At 37.1% G+C, this 20,200-nt stretch overlaps 1 protein-coding gene across 1 annotated transcript in view; it reads left to right on the forward strand.

Annotated features, from left to right (window-relative positions):
• The first annotated feature begins 5,660 nt into the window (after window positions 1-5,660).
• The window catches only part of HNMT (histamine N-methyltransferase), a 49,239-nt gene continuing 34,699 nt past the window's right edge, over window positions 5,661-20,200 (forward strand). The window contains exons 1-2 of the mRNA XM_054477490.2: window positions 5,661-6,160; window positions 11,716-11,768. Coding sequence (XP_054333465.1) covers window positions 6,024-6,160; window positions 11,716-11,768 — 190 coding nt within the window. The 5' untranslated portion in view covers window positions 5,661-6,023. The remainder of the gene's footprint in view (window positions 6,161-11,715; window positions 11,769-20,200) is intronic.

Consider the following 20,200-nt stretch of genomic DNA (forward strand, 5'->3'; position numbering starts at 1 on the left):
TATTGCTGTTAACATATATCTATGTAGTATGCTACTTAGATGATGGGAAATAAGAATAAGAAGCTAGACCAATGAGCATGGTGTTCAGAAGACTAAAGACCAGGATGAACAGAGATATCTGAACAATGCTGTGTAGAAGAAAATGGGTCCTGAAGACTTTGCTACTGTTTTTTCTTCTCTTTTGTTCATTTGTTTATTTTTTGGTATACCACATACAGAGGAAGAAGAATGAACAAGGGAAAGCCTTTGTTTTTTGACCTAGCACAGATGGTATTCTATTAAAAGGTGATAGAAAGAACACAGAATTATTCCATTTTTCTTTGCTCCTGTCTTTTGTAACATGGAAAATAATCTTCATATTGGAAAGACACAGAGTGATGAGAGGTAATATGGCATAATTTTTTAAATGAGCCTTGGAATCAAACATTAATTTGGACCGAGGCTCTTCTCTTAGGAGTTATGTGGTCTTAAACTATTTATCTGCTCTGAGTCTCCCTTGATGGTGTCAGTAGTTCCATCCCCCAGAGTGTTAGAAGTATATAAGGCACTTTGACACAGTAACAGCTTAATAATTGATACATAATAGGGGATGGATGCCCAAAATAGGTAAGAAAATAAATAAGAATTTTAAATTAGGCAATAATTTAAGGTCTAAAAAAATTACATTTCAATGTGCTGAAAGAACTTATAAAAGTAATACTGACGTCTTTGCTGATAACTTTTGAAAAGTCATGTCAAATGATAGATGTGGTAGATTGTTGTGTCAATTTTCCAAAAAAAAGATTTTCAAGATTCAGTAATTCCAACAAGCCAGCTAGGAGGAAATTCCAGATGCAGTATGGATTATGAAACAGATATTCTATATGCAATTTTAAAAGGAAGTTGTGATTGCTGAAACCAGCACTTAATGAAACACAAATCATGCTGAAAGCAACAAGATTTCCTCTTTTTTTTTCTGAGGGTCTGCAAGACTAATCAGAGAAATGTCATCGCCATGATATATTTGCATCTGAAGAGGACATGTGACAAAGGTTTTATGAATCTTTAATATACTAATGTGCATTATGAATATCCAGAGGAAGCTACTGAATTCAGCACTTTTTAAATTATTTGACCATGGAACCCATTATTTGCAGAGTAAAATCTGAAAGAAGTTGGGTTGGGCAGAACTTTGGGAAACACTAGTGTATGCCTGGAAAATAAATCTCCACTTTTTATGTAGCTTTGGGGATATTGCGTTTATTTTCAAACATCACCTTTTAAAGGAATCCAGACAAACTAGAATCTTTCCAAAGGAGGGGCCAGAGTAATGAATTATATAATGCTATATTGTAGAATAAATAATTAGGAACTATGAAAGAGACACCTTGGGGAGTAAGGTTGTCCTGACAGTTGATTTCAAGTTTCTTAATGGTTGTTATATGGAGAAAGAACTGGATTACTTCTGTTTAGTTTAAGCAACCAGAAATAGGAGTAGTATCTAAGAATTATAGAGCAGCAGGTTTTGGCTGAATACAAAAATTGTTGTGAGAGTGCTAGTCCTGGGGTTTGACAGAATATAATTCAACACCAGTCCTGCAGTTTTTGGCTAGGTGGCTTAATCTCTCAGAAACTTGGTTTTCTCATTTGTAATAGGAGGAAGCTGATGGAGGTACCACAAAGAGTAAATCCTACATTAAATTTGAAAAGATCCATACAATTCCTGGCACATAGTAAGTGCTCAATAAATGGAATTCTAGTGTTATTGGTAACATATAGAGCTACTCAATAATGAAAAGGATGGAGGACATCTGATAGCAGAGAACAACTCAATAGTGTAAATGTTCAAGCATATTCTTAATTATTTAAAAAAGAACTGAAAGTCTACTTTGGGCAACACATCAGGGGAAGTAGCTGTGACTCAGTTCCTGTCTTTATGAGCTAAGTCACATGGGGACAAGCAAGGGAGTTAAGGCAAATATATTAAACAACAATAACACAAGGATGAATGCTTGCAAGAATCTCAGAAATTACGAGCGTGAGTGCTGATTATTTTGAGGGAAATATGGAAGGCTATATGAAAGTGGTAGCATATAAAGAATAGAAAATTTTTCAATGGATGTGGTAAGAAAGAAAGCAGCATGTTACAGAAGGGACTATTATGAGGAGATGCTGTAGGCAAAAAAGCATAGGAATATATCCAGAGAAGCAGCACAATTTGAAGGGGATATAAATGCAAAACTAGAGGTAAATGAGACACAATTCTGGATAATTATTGGGGGGGCTTCAGAGTGGATCTTGTACTTGACCTAGGGGTCTGTGGGGAGACTACATATTACGAGAGAAAGAAAAGAGTGTCTTTATCCAAACTTACTTAAAAAAAAATACATGAAGTTGACAGGGGCAATAAAATTGGTTGGGATCTGTGTGATTCCTAAAGCAGGAAAGTCAATAAAAAAAATAACACACTATAGGATAACTGGCCAGCCAAATGCAGAAGGTTGAAACTGCATCCCTTCTTTACACCATATATAAAAATTAACTCAAGATGGATTAAAGACTTAAATATAAAACCCAAAACTATACAAACTCTGGAAGACAAACTAGGCAATACCATGCAGGACATACACGTGGACAAAGATTTCATGACGAAGACACCAAAAGCAATTGCAACAAAAGCAAAAGTTGACAAATGAGATCTAATTACACTAAGGATCTTCTCCACAGCAAAAGAAACTATGAACAGAATAAATGACCTACAGAATGGGAGAAAATTTTTGCAAACTATGCATCTGACAAAGATCTAGTATCCATCATCTATAAGGAACTTAAACAAATTTACAAGAATAAAAGAAACCATTAAAAAGTGGACAGAGGACATGAATAGACACTTTTCAAAAGAAGACATACATGCAGCCAACAATCATATGAAAAAAAGCTCAACATCACTGATCATTAGAGAAATGAAAATAAAAACTACAATGAGATATCATCTCACACCAGTCACAGTGGCTATTATGAAAAAGTAAAAAAATAACAGGTGCTGGCAAGGTTGTGGAGAAAAGGAAACACTTATACCCTGTTGGTGGGAGTGTAAATTAGTTCAACCATTGTGGAAGACAGTGTGGCGATTCCTCAAAGACCAAAAGACAGAAATCCCATTCAACCCAGCAATCCCATTACTGGGTATATACCCAAAGGAATATAAATTGTTCTGTTATAAAGACACATGCATGTGAATGTTTATTGCAGCACTATACGCAATAACAAAGACATGTAATCAACCTAAATGCTCATCAATGATAGACTGGACAAAGAAAATGTGACATATATATACCATGGAATGCTACGCAGCCATAAAAAAGAATGAGATCATGTCTTTTGTGGGGACATGGATGGAACTGGAGGCCATTATCCTTAGCAAACTAATGCAGGAACAGAAAACCAAATACTGCATATTATCACTTTTAAGGGGGAGCTAAATAATGAGAAAATATGGAAACAGATGGGAACAACACACACTGGGGCCTATTGAAGGTGGAGTGTGGGAAGAGGGAGAGAATCAGGAAAAATAACTAATGGGTACTAGGCTTAATACCGGGGTGGTGACATAATCTATAAAACAAGCCCCAATGAAACATGTTTACCTATGTAACGAATCTGTGCATGTACCCTTGAACTTAAATTTTCTTTTTTTTTAAAATAGCACAATAAGTGAAAAATAAAGAGAATCTCAAGTAAGGTGGAAACAGTGGAAATGGAAAGGAAGTCCTCACTGGGATCCACATGAAGAACTGGCTCTGTTGGAGAATATCTGACAGCAGGCAAGGGAGGTGATGGTCTCAGAAGACCAAGTTTCAGTTAAGGGAGGTCTTAGCAGCAGCTTTCCAAGAGAAAGTCATGTCAGGAGTATTCCTCAGCAGAATAGCAAACAGCGACTCTTACTAAACTTTTATTCAATGAATGAATACATTATTGGCCATTTTTGGTTTTGGTTAAAATGAAACAAAAACAGATAGATGTACACATGAATGAATGAATGATTTGGGTTGAGCTCTAAAGAGAAAAATGGAAGATGGTAATAGAAGCAAAAATTTGTCAGAGCCAATCTGAGGAAAGGGAAGGCTGGTTGGATAGAGATGTGAGTAAAGAACTAGCAAAGACCTTATCTAAGGATGACTGAAGGGCAGAGGAGCTAAATCAGGGCTTGGCAAAATAGGGCCTGTGGCCAAACCCAACCCTACCAACCTGATTTGTGCAGCCATGAGCTACCAATAACTTTTATGTTTTTAAATGGTTAAAGTAAATTCAAAGAAGGATAATATTTCATGACATGTGAAAATGATATGAAACTCAAATTTCAATGTCCGTGAATAAAGCGACGACTGTTTTTGTCATTTTATATTTCTTTTTTTTGCAGAAGGGACTGGCTTGCACTTTTTAAACATTAGTTATATTATTATTCTCAGTACAACCTTATGAGATAACATTCGTTGTTTCCATTTTACTGATGAGCAAACTGCAGCTTATGTTTCAGCCAAAGTCAGACAGTTCATTAAGGGCAGAGTCATCCATGGCAATCTGCCTGTCCAGATATTCCACTTTCCCCCAGGGTAAAAGCACTGGCTCTAAGAATAGTGAGAACAAAACATACTTATAAAAGGGAGTTGGGAGGCTGGGCATGGTGGTTCAAGCCTGTAATCCCAGCACTTTGGGAGGCCAAGGCGGGTGGATCACTTGAGGTCAGGAGTTCGAGACCAGCCTAGCCAACATGGTGAAACCCTGTCTCTACTAAAAGTACAAAAATTAGCCAGGCCTGGTGGCGGGTGCCTGTAATCCCAGTTATTCGGGAGGCTGAGACAGGAGAATCACTTGAGCCCAGGAAGCGGAGGTTGCAGTGAGCGAAGATCGCACCATTGCACTCCAGGCTGGGCGACAGAGCGATACTCCCTCTCAAAAACAAAACAAAACAAAAAGGGAGTTGGGGAGTGTTTTGAATGCTTAGAGGGCAGCTTGGGAACTCAATTAGAAGAAGGGACGGTTTAAGCAGACATATTTCTAAAAGACTTATATGAGTTAACTCATTTGATCCTCATTACTCCTCCATGAGTTGGATGCTATTATTAACAACCCAATATTAGATAAAGGATGACCTTCTTAAAGACCACTTCCCAGGAAAAAGACTGTGTGTGGGTACTCTGAAGCTTTGGCTCTTCTGGTGGGGACACCACTGGGTTTCCAAAGGCTCATCCAGCCAAGCGAAGTATCTATGACCTCGTCGTGTTCAGCGCCCTTAGGGAAGGATTCTGTGGACTGGACTTTTATCCTGGTGTCCTGCACTCTTGCTCCAAGACTTCTCTCACCACTCTCATTCCCATAAATGCAGCTTCTGACACCTTCTAGTTATGAGCTCTTGGGCTCCTCCTTCGTGACTTCCTCTTAAGATAATTTCTGAGTTACAACAAATCAGCACTTGAAGAAATGCAGCAGATAAGTTGAAAATTCAAGTGCGGAGGGATGTAAAGGCCCAAAACAATCCCGTAGAAAGCACAGAGGCAGATGACAGTCTTTCGTTAAAGATTTCACTGCTGTAGATTTCTCAGAGTGCTGTGTAGTTGTCCTCTTTATCCTGGTGTCTGCCACTTCGAGCAGTCACTTTCCCACTTGGAACTTACTTGTGGCTCTGCTGACAAAACAGGAAGTGATTTGAATACAGTTTGTTTTTATGACCTTTCAACCTCAGGAATTTGAAAAGTTTTAGCAGTGGATTTACAGCCTTGCTTAATACTTCTATTTCTTACAAAACAACCGTGTAGGGGTTAAAGTATCAGTGCAAAGTCCTGTTCAAATACTGACTCCGTAATGAGCTCTGCACGCCAGCCTTTGTGGCATGTTAAATTCAAAACAAGCTTAGCAGTTTTTTTTTTTTTTTTTTTTTTTTTGGATAGAAACTGGTGGGGGTGGGGAAAGAAAGAGGGAACTGGGAAGAGAAGGAGGGGAACTTAAACCTTGCTTCCTGCTCTGTCTTTCTCAGAAAACCAAATATGGCATCTTCCATGAGGAGCTTGTTTTCTGACCACGGGAAATATGTTGAATCTTTCCGGAGGTTTCTCAACCATTCCACGGAACACCAGTGCATGCAGGAATTCATGGACAAGAAGCTGCCAGGCATAATAGCAAGGTAACAAAAGGGACGTTGTTGTCAAAGGGACAAGCCTCAGACTGGCTGTGCGTCAGTGATAGATGGGTCTCGCTCAGCCTCGCAGGCTGGGCACAGGGATAAGGGCGAATTACTGATAGCAGCTCCCCCTCGTCCCCTCCTCGCTGCCCTGCCCTGCCTTTCTCCTGCAGTGCTTTGGTTCCACGTTTGCTTTGAACACTCAAAGGCTCCCATTTGTGCTGTATTTCCAGCTGCATAGAGATAAGCGTTAACCATTTGAAAGCACAAATCCATGTTCATTTGGGAAAAGATAAGATGCTAATCTTCGAACTCAGATTTTTCAGCTCTCCTCCAAATTTTACATCCCAAAAAAGTCCCAAAGGGAGTCTGGTATGCTTTTCATTAGAATCAAATATAAATAATTGCCAAAGTACGATTTGCCCTGAGGATTGAGTGCCTCAGTTCTCATAATATCCATTTAAATTAATTTTCCTTATCCATTGTTATAGTTATCATTCTCTTCCCCAAAATTGTCTTTTTCTTTCAACTCAATATTAGCAATGTGTTCCTTAAAAAAAGAACCATTTTCCCATTATCAGTGAAACTCACTGGTTCCTATCCTTCTTGCAGAGTTCTTTTTTTTTGGGTGATTAATGTGTTCAATTTGTGCCAGAGCTGATAAGCATTATGAGAGTAACAGATTCCACATGCTAAAGATAATCAAATCACCTATCTGGGGGTGATTTGCTGTAACTCACTCTACTTCAGGAAATAATAATGGGAAACTGGGAAGAAATGACTATGGATCCAATTTGCAAACAGCAAAGGAAAGTGGTATTTTATCTTTTGCTGAATTTCTGTATTGTAGGCCTGAAATTCTTTCACCAGGGCAGTACCTATGTCTGACCAGAGCAGGCATTATTAGACATATATAAAATTTTATTTCCTTTTCTATTTAACATGATTCAGATTTTAAATGTTAGCTTTCAAAAAATAGGATATTATATATTAAAAATTAATATGTAATAGGATAAGGATGCAAACATCAAAGCAAATAGCAAATATAGATAACTTCTTACCTAGGAACTAATTATAGGTAACCTCTTTGGGTTTCTTTGCTCATTTCTAAAGTTAAAGGTAATGAGTTAATTTTGCAATTCTTTTTCAGTACTAAAAGTATTTGCTCATGTCTGTAGCTTACCAGATCCTTGGTTTTCTTCAGCCATACACAGTTTGGTTTGAAGAGGAACCGTGGATGGAGATAACATAATCTATGATGAATGACCCCTTCCTTATCTTCAAAGTTTAAATCTAACTGGAAATATTATAAAATCTGTGAAAGACTGAAGAATTTTTAAGGGCACACTGTTTGTCTTATAACAGTAGTATATAGTTAGGAATGATCAGACTCAGTGTCATTTATTTAAAAAGTAATTTTTTTCCTGAAGGTAGTGTTTGAAATAAGATTTAGCTGAAGGACCTTTAAAATTGTTACTTAAAGTTGTCTATAAGTTATGAAGTACCAAAATGTGATTAGGATATGCTTTGTGTATGTTAGGGCAGGGTTTCTTGAGTTGGTGGCTCACTGTGCTAATTGAGTGTGGAGCGAGCCTATTAAATTTTTATTAAAGCAAGACATGCTCATATTTTAAAACATCAAATGGTTCTAAAAACCATCAAATGGTTCTAAAGTGGGTGGGGACTATAACAAACCCCACCCACTCCATTCTTGATTCCCACTCTCTGGAAGCAACCACTTTCAGCACTTTGAAATCTTTTAGTTATTTATGGAATTTTCTTTCATAATTCAAAATAACATGTTATTGTTCTATTTCTTCATTTTGCTGTATTAAAATAGCTAAGTAAGCATACATATTTCCCACTCTATCATGTCACTATATGTAGTCAAAATATTGGTTAAATAACTTGAGTGTTTATGTTATTTTGCCTATGTACATATTCTTAATAATTGAGCAATATGTTAGACTATGCTTACATTTCCTTTTATGTACAACTTTTTGTTTTCCCTAGAGTTGACTATTGCCTTGATTTTGGTTTCTTTTCTTAGTTCTCTATGTACCTATTACTATTTTGATCCCCAAGCAGATATATTAATCTCCTCTCAATATATCAAGGAATCTGTTTATTTTACCCCCCAAGGGAACAACTTTTCTGAAGCCCTCTCTTCTTTTTTTCAGTTCAGGAAGATCTGTTTTGGCCTGCTATACAACTATTAAGGAGGGAGTTTATTTCACTTTCTGAGAATCATTTTCTTTCTCCAGTATTTGATTCCTTGATTCTGTATCTCACGCCTTTCTTTTCTTTGTTTCCTTGGTCCTTTGTTTCCTGAACAATTCTTTAAGAGCTTTAAGAGTGAACGAGAGGTAAACTTTTTGAACCTTTGTATGTTTAAAAATCCCTTGGTTCTATGTCCATCGTTTGACCGGATATAGAACTCTATACTGAAAATGGTTTTGTATCATAGATCTAAAGGTACTTTTCCACTGTCTTTTAGATACCAGAATTGCTGTTAACAAATAAAATACTGGCCAGATGTGTTGGTTCATGCCTGTAATCCCGGCACTGTGGGAGGCTGAGGCAGGAGGATTACTTGAGCCTAGGAGGTTGAGACCAGCATGGGCAACATAGCTAGATCCCATCTCTACAAAAAAGTGAAAAAATTAGCTGAACAAGGTGGCATGCACATGCTACTCCAGACGCTGAAGTGGGAAGATCACTTAAGTCCGCGAGATCAAGGCTTCAGTGAGATATGATTGAGACACTGCACTCAGCCTAGATGACAGAGTGAGATCCAGTCTTAATAAGAGAAAAAAATACATCAAATGCTACTCAAAATTCTCATCCTTGGCATGTGGAATAACTTTTACATTGTTATGTGTTTTGTTTTCCCTATTTTGAACTTTTTAGAATCTTCTTATGTCTAGTATTCTGAAATTTTAAAATACTGAGTTGTGAAATGGTTCCTTTTTACCCATTTTGTGGGTACTCCCTGGGCTATTTCAATTGAGATTCAGATCCTTCAGTTATGAGGAACTTTGGTAATCATTCTTCCCTGCTGTTTTCTTTTTCTGGAACTTTTATTCATCAGATACTTCCTGGATTGATTACCTAATTTTCTTATATTTCCAGTTTGCTACAACTTTCCTCTTTCAGCCCATCTATTAATTTTTTACTATTATATTTTTAATTTCCAAGAATGTTTTCTATAGCATTCTTTTCATCATTCCCAGATGTAATACCTTCTTATTCATTACAAAATGTTCCTCTGCTCTCTGTGCCTCTTTCTGTCTCTGTTTCTTATGTTAGATGGCTCCCCAACCACCTAATGAGCCTTCGTTTTCTATTCAATCAAATAATGAGGCACTAAGAGGTAGTCAGATTCTCTTTGTGTAAGTAAGGGCAGGGTTTGTTGAGTGAGTAGCTCACTGAATAATTGAGTGTGGACTCAGCTCTTTCCTGGGAGATCCTCAGATATAAAATCATGTTAACTTTATCACTGAGACGATTTGTTTCCCTATAGAGGAATTCTTCAATCCCCTGTTTGGGGGTAGATGGTGGGGCAGGGCTTGGGGGCAGGAAAACTTACAGTATATATCTATAAATAGTAAAGTTGGTTATTGTTGTTACATATAAAACATTTAAATCCTTGGCTAGAAAATAGTAAGTTTTCAATAATTATTTGATGTCATTATAATATGTGAAATGGGATGAATAATAGTATCTAACTCATAGAGGAATTTTAAGGATTCAAAGAGTTAATTCACATAAATCACTTACATGTGCCTAGAATCATAATAATTGCTAATATATGTGGAGTGCTTGTCATGTGCAGATACATTTCTAAGAGATTTACATGAATTAAATCATTGAATCCTCACAACTTCTCCATGAATTAGAAACTGTTATTAATAATGCTACAAGAGAGATGATATTATTATCTTATTTCACAGAGATGTCAAATAACTTGCTCAAGGTAACATATCAGTAACCTGCGATTTCAACTTGGGTGCTCTGCTTCATAGCCTCCCTATGCTGTCATAGATGTAAGCATTTTAAAGAATGAACAAAAGGTGTAGATAGAAATGGATGTGTTAGGACTCAGGATTATGAGTTGGAGGATAATTAGAACTGAAGAAGGCAAATCATTTATAGGTGTTCTTGACCCTAGACTTTGCAAGATTCCTTTAGAACCTTACTTCAACCTTTGTTCTCATCCTGTGACTGTGCAGGCTTTTGCACTGTAGACAAAACACAGTTTTGTTTGCCATCCCAAAGTCCAAAGAAACAAACACCATCCTTATCCCTTCATGGTTCCCCTATAGCAGTCATCTCTTTTCCTTCTCTCTTTCATCCTGTTTCAACAGACCCTAGATCTGCTTCCTCATTTTTGAGCTCAGTTTTAATCCCATTGCCATCTGACTTCAGTCCTCAATCTTCTTTTACAACTGCTATTACTAAAGACGCTCATATTGCCAAATTCGATGGAGATTTTTCTTTTTTTAAGTAGTACACTCTGCTGCTTTTGCCACGACGACGGGCTTTCTCTGCCTCCAATTACTCTAGTACCTCTCTGTGCTTTATTTCTTTTCTTCTCTGTCTTCTTTGTATATTCTTCACAATCAGTGATCTTTAGAAGTTGGTATTGCATCACCATCCACTACTACTCTAACTCTGCAATATCTTTGGGTGATGGAATCTACTCTTCTAGCATTGACCATTACTTTATGATGATGGTTCTCCAGAATACATCATTGACCCTGATTTCTCTCCTCTCGGCTTAAATCTTGCAAATCCAAATGTCTGCTGAATTCATATTTATTTTTTTAAAGGCCCTGACAAAACATAAGCTTGCTGCCAAACTATATTTCTCAGCTTTCTTTTTGGCATTACCCTTTGCCCAGTCATCCAAGCCTGAAACAGGGAAGTCATTGCGCATTCATATTTTTTTCTGACCTCTTCACATCAATCTAACAGCAAGTCCTACTGGCTTATTTCCCAATCTGTCTACTCCACTCTATTTCTAGTACCTGAGTCATAATTCAGGCTTTATTATCTCACATTTCATTTTGAAAGCAAAGTGATATCTGTTTTTTTAATGCCTAGGATAGAATACACATAATGCATGTTTAATAAACACTTGTTCATTAAAAGGAAAGTTAAAAAAACGGGGAGGAAAGAAGGCAGACATTATAGATAGTGGAAACCACCTGAGCCTTTCCTTTATCTACGAGTGGCTTATTATATGACTAGACTCAAAACTCCACTTTTTCTATTCTTGTTCTCCAAACCATATCCAAACAAATGGCATTTTCTACCTCTGAGATGTACATACTGCCATTTCCAAGTCTCCCAGTTCAAGACTGTTAATGAATAAAACCTACATTTTGAAACATACTCTAAAGATGGCAATATAACTGATATAATTGGGACATTTCATGTTGGCCTAGTTTTCATTCATTGTATTTTTAGTCTGTTCTCTTCAACTAGACTAGATAATCAGATTTCACAAAGCACCTAACACATTTTTCTAAAACTACATAATTTTTTTCTTTCAGGATTGGAGACACAAAATCAGAAATTAAGATTCTAAGCATAGGCGGAGGTGCAGGTATGAATAATATATTTTTAAAGTTCATATTTCACTTCAAACATTATGCTGTGTGATGACAATATTGTTCATTTTTTTAGGAAGGCTATTTTTTTTTTTTTTTTTTTTTGCTTTTGGAAGAGATCAGCTTATTAAAACTAGCAATATTACTTCAGCTAACATTAATGCCCCCATAGATTTACAGGGTTTAGGACATTAGCCTTCATTACTATCTCTATTGTGAATAAGGGATGTGACTTGTTCTTTTGATAGATGAAAAATCAAACAGGATAACTTTAAGGATAACTCTTATCCAAAATGATTAAAATACTCATAGAAAAGGAAAATCTCATAATAAGCTTCTTAAGTTTGTGCCACTTAAAGCCTTGTTCATGGACTGGTTACTGTTTTTCAAACTGTTATTGGTCCATGTGAAGATTTGAAATGTGCACTGGAGGCTGGGCGCGGTGGCTCACGCCTGTAATCCCAGCACTTTGGGAGGCCGAGGTGGGCGGATCACGAGGTCAGGAGATCGAGACCATCCTGGCTAACGTGGTGAAACCCTGTCTCTATTAAAAATACAAAAAATTAGCCGGGCGTGGTGGCGGGTGACTGTAGTCGCAGCTACTCAGGAGGCTGAGGCAGGAGAATGGCGTGAATCCTGGAGGCGGAGCTTGCAGTGAGCCGAGATCGTGCCACTGCACTCCAGCCTGGGCGACAGAGCGAGACGATGTCTCGACGACGTCTCAAAAAAAAAAAAAAAAAAGAAAAAAGAAAAAAGAAAGGTGCACTGGAATATAAACTGATGCACAGCTTTTTTCATTGAGAAAGTCTCACCAAGGGGAAAAATGTGCTCAATGACAGAGTTAATTTACATCCTTGTGGACCCATTCTTTGAGTGGCATGGGCCTAATCTGTTCCCTTCCTCTTGCTCAGTTCCAAAACTGAATGCTTAGAATTACCTCTAGCATTCAGATAACTCCTAAGCACCTTTTTTTTTTTTTTTTTTTTTTTTTTGATGGATTCTCACTCTGTTGCCCAGGCTGAAGTGTGCAGTGGTGCAGTCTTGGCTCACTGCAACCACCACCTCCCGGGTTCAAGCAATTCTCCCGCCTCAGCATCCTGAGTAGCTGGGATTACAGGCACCAACCACCGCACATGGCTAATTTTTGTATTTTTAATAGAGACAGGGTTTCACCATCTTGTCCAGGCTGGTCTCGAACTCCTGACCTCGTGATCCACTCACCTCGGCCTCCCAAAGTGCTGGGATTACAGGCATGAGCTACACGCCCAGCCCTAAGCATCCTTTTATAGGTATTTTATAATCTCATTACTTTTAGATCCAGTGCTTTCATTCTAGGGGAAAATTGAAAGTCTGGAAAGGTAGATGGACACAGGTAACTCAGCCTCCAGTGAACTGTATGATCTTGGCTGAAACATCAGTAAAATGGGAATAATGAATTTTATCTCGTAAGGTTGTAGTGAGAGTGATATAGGTAACATTTACAAAGTGCTTAGGACATTCTTATTGCTCCTGGAGGGTGAAGGCTATTCCCTTCTGCAAAAGTAAAATAAGTTTCATCTCAAGACTTTTCCTCATATCAACTCCTGAACAGTGTTTGCTTTATTTTTAAGTCATCTGGAAGTTTGGGTTAATGCATTAATATATAAAATATGTAGATATATTATTTATATATTTATCTTTAGTTATTTTCTTTTGTCTGAGTGATAGTTCAGTAATGGTTACAACTTGATATTAAGTGGACACTATTGTCACTTGTAACTTAATGCCAAGTGGTAATCCCTTGAACCTCTTAAGTATAAGTGTTCTAGTGCCCCATGAATGAGTTGAATTGTGGCTCATATTAACACAAGGATAACTAAGAGCTTTCTAATGAAACGAGATCACTGATTTTTTGTTTTTGTTTTTTTGTTTGTTTTTTGAGACAGAGTCTCACTCTGTTGCCCAGGCTAGAGTGCAGTGGCACGATCTTGGCTCACTGCAACCTCCGCCTCCTGGGTTCAAGCAATTCTCCCTGCCTCAGTCTCCTGAGTAGCTGGGATTACAGGAACCTGCCACCACACCCAGCTAATTTTTGTATTTTTTAGTAGAGAAGGGGTTTCGCCATGTTGGCCAGGCTAGTCTCAAACTCCTGACCTCAGGTGATTCGCCTGCCTCGGCCTCCCAAAGTGCTGAGATTACAGGCATGAGCCACCACGCCCAACAGAGATCACTAATTTTTCATGTCATTATTTGTTAATTTTTCATGAAATACACTGTGATATAGTGTAATAAGAACTAATCGTTAAAATCATTTTACTTTATTATCATCTTTCACCAAGAAAATAGAAACCAACAAAGACAGACAATGAAGGGGATTGTCATGAACAATACCACAGAGGGTATTTAAGCTAAAATACTTTATTATTGGTTATACTTTAAGTCCCAAAAATTATAATAGTTATGAATTGTCTAAAGAATGTCTTATTAATTCATTTAACCAAGACAGTTATTTCCTGTGTGTTTTGGATATGAGTTTCAGGCAACCAATAGGCAATGAGACTATCATTTGATAGTGTCACTTGTGCTTGGACAAGAAGAGAAGGCCTACAAGAAAAAGTAATTAAAAACAATCTCTATCATGGCCAAGTTAATTGACCTTTTAATATAAAGTTAATTGAATTTCTAATGCAAATTTATCCACATGCTTATAAGCTATCCAGAGAAAGGAACGTTTGGCCTGCACAGTGAGTCCTTACATAAAGGTGCACATGGAAGCTAATATAGATAACTTAACAAAATAAAGGGAACAACTCTTGGAGTTCTTCTGACTGAGCCCTAATAATGTATTAATAACAAACTCCACCTTGGGGAGAATGTGGGTGCCCTTTAAGGTCACTTTTCATAAGAAATCAATCAGAAATGTAAGAAAAACTCCAAGAAAAATTCAAGTTATATCTACTTAGCTTTCACTACCCAACTAAGTTATATGAAATCAAAAGCAATGCATTTAAAATCCCTAGGTCTAGGTGTCTGTTGCTTGAAAGAGCAGTGTTTTGAGGGGAGAGGACACTCTACTTCAGTTAGTTTGAGTGCTCATGTAGCAACTGGGAGATGGTTATCTAATCACCTATTATGGCGTGACTGCAAGCATCAGGCAGAACAATGCATTACTATACAGCAAGGAACTTTCTATCCTTACCTTAGAGAAATGGTCTCCCCACATATTCTATGATCTACAGGGTGCCTGCGAGTTTTGTATTGTCCCATGGCTTGAGTATCCTTCCAAATCATTCATTAAACTCCAGTCCCTAGCAAATGAGGCCATTTATCCTGTTCAGTCCTTTGTGCTCAGCTCCTGTAATGCATCTCATAGGGTCCCATTTCTGTCTTAGTTTACAGGTTTTACTGCCTCAATTTTCTTTCCTTGTTTGCACAGATAGATAGGCACGTGGCTTTGGTGCAAATATTCTGTAAGCATTCATAATGGTGCTACCACTTCTCCCACCGTACTTCAAAAACACACAAAAGCAAACCAGCTAAAAGCCTTCCTAGATGAAACTGCTACTTTTATACCACTTAATTCTCATGTTTTTTTTTTGGGGGGGGTGGTGGTCTATTTGATTTTTTTCAGAAACATGAGCAGGGAGGGGATGCACATATGCCCTATCGATTAGCCTCTCCTCTTGAGTCTAGTGTTTGTGTGGAAAGAGTTTTCATAGTTTAAGAGTGAATGTGAGGTTTCTGCAAAGGTGCTTGGCACTTCAGTTTAGAAGCCAAGCAATTATTAGGGCTCTGAGAAATTCAAAAGGAAGGAAATAGATGGCAAACTCTTTGAGTCATTTACCATATCAATAAAGTATAATTGGTAAACCACACTGTTATCCATAGATTACACGTTCTAATGATAGGAAAATGTATGAAATAAATATTATATGAACCCAACAGGAAGAAAGAGAGGAAAACAAACCATGAACAGAAAAACAGACCATGAAGCTTTTACAGAGACCAAACTTGGAAGTGTAAAGTTATGCATGTATGTTCAAGTATATGAGTTTCTGTGCTTTAATGAGACACAATGAGTGGCCAGAATTGCTTTATTCAGGGTCTTGAAGTATTCATGTTGTTAATTTCTGCAATTGTTTTTAGGTTTTGAGAGTAATGCATATATTCTAAATCTCATAGAACATGCTTTTGGGTCCATCAACATTGGCGCATCCTTAAATTAAACCACTCGATGGGGGTTCATTATTATTCAACTTCTAATGAGTGTTGTCTTCATACTAGATGGTACATGGGAAAAAAGAAACCCATATTCTTTTTGGTAAGACAGAATGCTATTAATTTACAGTGCATATATTTATACCTGAAAACATGTTCCAGAAAGCAGTCATGGCCAATGTGTTCTCCTTGCTCTGGGCTCTGCTTAAAGGATAATCATTTTATCTGTGCCACTGTTTGGTTCTTAGGTTCAAATGCCAGAAAGTTTTTTAAGAGTTAGACAGAACCATAACTCAAATAATCACATTTAATCCAGCTTCCTACTTCTATTTTCATTAACCTATTGTATACTAACTCAACCACTATACCATTGCTACACCAATAATTGTATATACGTTTATAGATAATTTTTTTAACCCACTCAGGCAACTCATATGAAATACAGCTGTTATCAACCCTCATAATATTTTTTGTAATAATTTTTCTGACATATGTTGAGAGCAGTTTGATGGTTCTCCTGTTCTGCAGCATATAGACACCAGCATTTCTACAGAGGTTAAAACCTAGAAGAAAATTTAGAGACCATCAACACTCTCACTTCACAAATAAGAAACCTGGGGACCATCAAGGCAGAACAAAACCCAGATCTCTTGACTTTAGTCCAGTCCAACAAATTGTACTAAACAGATTTAATAGTTAATTCTTAACTTGGTAAAGGAGAAAGTGTCTGAGACAGCTCTCAATCAATTTGGAGGTTTATTTTACCAAGGTTGAGGATGCAATTGAGAAAAAGAGACATAGGTTGCAGTAGCATCTGATCTGTGCTTTTTCCAAGAGGTGTTTGAGGGCTTCAATATTTAAACGGGGAAGAGCAGCGGGAGAGGAGGAAAGAAAAAAATAGGGAGGGCAGGGAGTGAGGTAAGTGGTCACTTTCTTGTGAGGGTTTGATTAGTACTCACTGAATCCACATGTTATATGTAAAAGGAGGGGGGCCACCTGGAGAAATAGTGGCTTTCTGTCATTGCACCTATCTGTTCAGGTACGAAAAGGAAGGCAGTTTTTGTGTGACCCAGTTCTCAAGTGTAACTCTTCCTTTTAACATAGTGAGTTTGGAGTCCCAAGATTTTATTTTCCTTTCACAGGAGAGATCAGGTACTTAGCAATGACTAGCTATTTGAAAATCTAACCTTATCAGATTATTAACCTTGTCTCCTTTCATAAATAACATGTTAAGGTAACACAGAAGCTTAATACCTTAAGCTGATTGGATGGCAGTAGAATGAATGTAATTCAAGCAGGAACTGGAAGATCCAGTGTGTCAGGTTTAGAAGCTAGGAGGTGGCAGGAAGCAAAGGTTAATGTTTACCAATGATCCATAGTAAGCCAATAGTACAGATCAACAAACTTAAAATGTGTGAGAAAATACAGGGAATTGAGGTATTTTTTGCTTGGAAAGAAGAATTTGATTGTGCTTATTGCCATTTTCGTATATTTTCTGATGGGCAAACAATAGAATATTTGCCCTCAAAGGGCCAATGGTTGAAAGCTTCAGAGAGTGATTTCTTGGCTCAGTGTAAGAGCATGTTGGCTGGGCCTGGTGGCTCACGCCTGTAATCCCAGTACTTTGGGAGGCTGAGTGGGGCCGATCACCTGAGGTCAGGAGTTTGAGACCAGCCTGGCCAACATAGTGAAACCCGGCTCTTCTAAAAATACAAAAATTAGTGGGGCATGGTGGCACACACCAGCAATCCCAGCTACTCGGGAGGCTGATGCAGGAGAATCTCTTGAACCTGGGAGGAGGAGGTTGCAGTGAGCTGAGATTGGGCCATTGCACTCCAGCCTGTGTGACAGCAAGACTCCATCAAAAAAAAAAAACAAAAAAAGAACCTATCCATAAATAGAAAATAACGTCCACTCTTTGGGAGATAAAAAGTTATCTGTCATTCTGGTGGTGTCAGCACAGGTTGGAGAAATACTTTACAGATATGTTATGGAAGGGACTTAGGCACTGATTTCTTGTGTGTTTGGGCTGTCAAACGTGCTTTCAGTCTTGAAATCTTGTTTTATGAGTCACCTTCTAGAAAAGAGGTAGGAATTTTTTTCGGAGTAGTGTGGTTATTACCATGTTTGTTGTATTGAGGAAGTGGTATTCTAATGGGGTTTCTAGACCTGCAGACAACTTTGGGAATGGATTTTAATTGCTTATAACTAAAAATGAGTAAAAACTAGTATTTATATGCAGCATCAGAGCAGTTAACTGCTTTACCAGAAGGATATAGATTATAATCATAAACTAATCTACAAGATATAGAACTACTTTAGATAAACACAGTTATAGTTTGTGGCATCATTTTATCAAAGGCATTTGTTAAATATATGATTAAAAAAATAAAGTATTCTTCATAAATAATTTTACCAAAATAGCTTACCCCATTGTATTGTATTTAAAACTTTCAGTGAGCATTGAGGTATTGTTAAAGACAGATAAGTTACAGATTCGAGAGAATGGAACATACTGTTAGAACACTGGAGTGACTGTCATTAAAAGCAGAGTAAACAAGATTGTTTTGGCTAATTCAATAAGGTTAGAAACAGCAAAACAAGGGATAATGAACCAAGTGAGGACAAAACTATCATTGCAGATTAAATGACTGTATACTTACAAAAGCAAATAAATTTAGTTCTAAAGCCTTAGAATTAATAAGAATGCAGCAATGGACTTAAACAGGTAAAATAGAAAAAAAGCAGTATGGTAGGTTCTCATTTTGCTTTGTTGTTGTTAACATTAGAGTGTTTTCCATTCCCAATTTTGATTAATTACAATCTACATAAAAGTCCATGGCATGTGTTTATCTGTAATTTTGCTGAAGGGCAAATTTGTATCTTGCCAGTTTTTGTGCCATTTTGGTCTGCAGTCTCTTAATCAGTGAATAAGTTTCCTCTTGACAGTCACGCTGAATAAAACTTTACAATTTAATATACACAGTCATGCAACTGTGGTGTAGGTGACTTGTTATCTTCATTTTATAGATAGCGAACCTAATAATATATGTCTGAAGGGGACTGGGGAGGTTGCAGGGATTGAGATCAACCCCCTGGGTCTCCTTCAGCTTGATCTCTATTAACAATAACAATCTGAGAGAAATGATGAAAAAATATTTGGTTAATTAGCTAATAATATATTTTATTCAAAATATAAAAAATTTATTTAAAGAAAAGTTCAAATGTTTGCTAAGAATAATTCAAAAAGACTTAAAAAGCCAATAACATATAATACTGATGAGGTTATAGTGATATGGAAGTTTTCATGTGCAAAAGGTAAGGGTATGAAATTAAAATTTCCCTGAAAGTAATTTGGCATTATATAGCAAGAACAGTTCTGATTTTCATCTAATATGCCCTGGCCTGGCCCTGCTGGTTGTTAAAAATATTGAAATTTTTGATAAACAGCTACTCTTCTTCCATATTACCACAGCCCCAGATACTGCTTCAGTGCTTTCTCCTGGACATCCCACCTTGCCTCCCCAAGCCCCATCTCCAGGGCTCCAGCAATTGGCCTGGCCTTGCCAGTCCAGGAGGGCTGCTGGGACTGTGCTACAGTTCCTCAGCCTGCATCCTTTCTGAGCACCTGCCACCCCTGGACGTGAGCTTTTTGTGGTGGTTGTTATTGTTGTTTATCACTGTTTTTAAAAATATCATCACAGATCAAGAGTCTTATTCCAATCATTAATTCCCATTATGGAAATTAACTTAAAAAATTAAGATTTTTGCACAAAAATTTATGGCTCATTTTCAGTCTCCTCACAATAGCAAAATATCTAAAACTATATATGAGACTGATGATAGTCAATTTTAAGTATAGTTATACACGTATATATTAACTGTACTATAGTTATACACGTATATATTAACTGTACTATAGTTATACACGTATATATTAACTGTACTATAGTTATACACGTATATATTAACTGTACTATAGTTATACACGTATATATTAACTGTACTATAGTTATACACGTATATATTAACTGTACTATAGTTATACACGTATATATTAACTGTACTATAGTTATACACGTATATATTAACTGTACTATAGTTATACACGTATATATTAACTGTACTATAGTTACATACGTATATATTAACTGTACTATAGTTACATACGTATATATTAACTGTACTATAGTTACATATGTATATATTAACTGTACTATAGTTATATACG

The sequence above is a fragment of the Pongo pygmaeus genome, chromosome 11 (assembly GCF_028885625.2).
Source record: "Pongo pygmaeus isolate AG05252 chromosome 11, NHGRI_mPonPyg2-v2.0_pri, whole genome shotgun sequence".
In the NCBI taxonomy this organism is placed as follows: domain Eukaryota; kingdom Metazoa; phylum Chordata; class Mammalia; order Primates; family Hominidae; genus Pongo; species Pongo pygmaeus.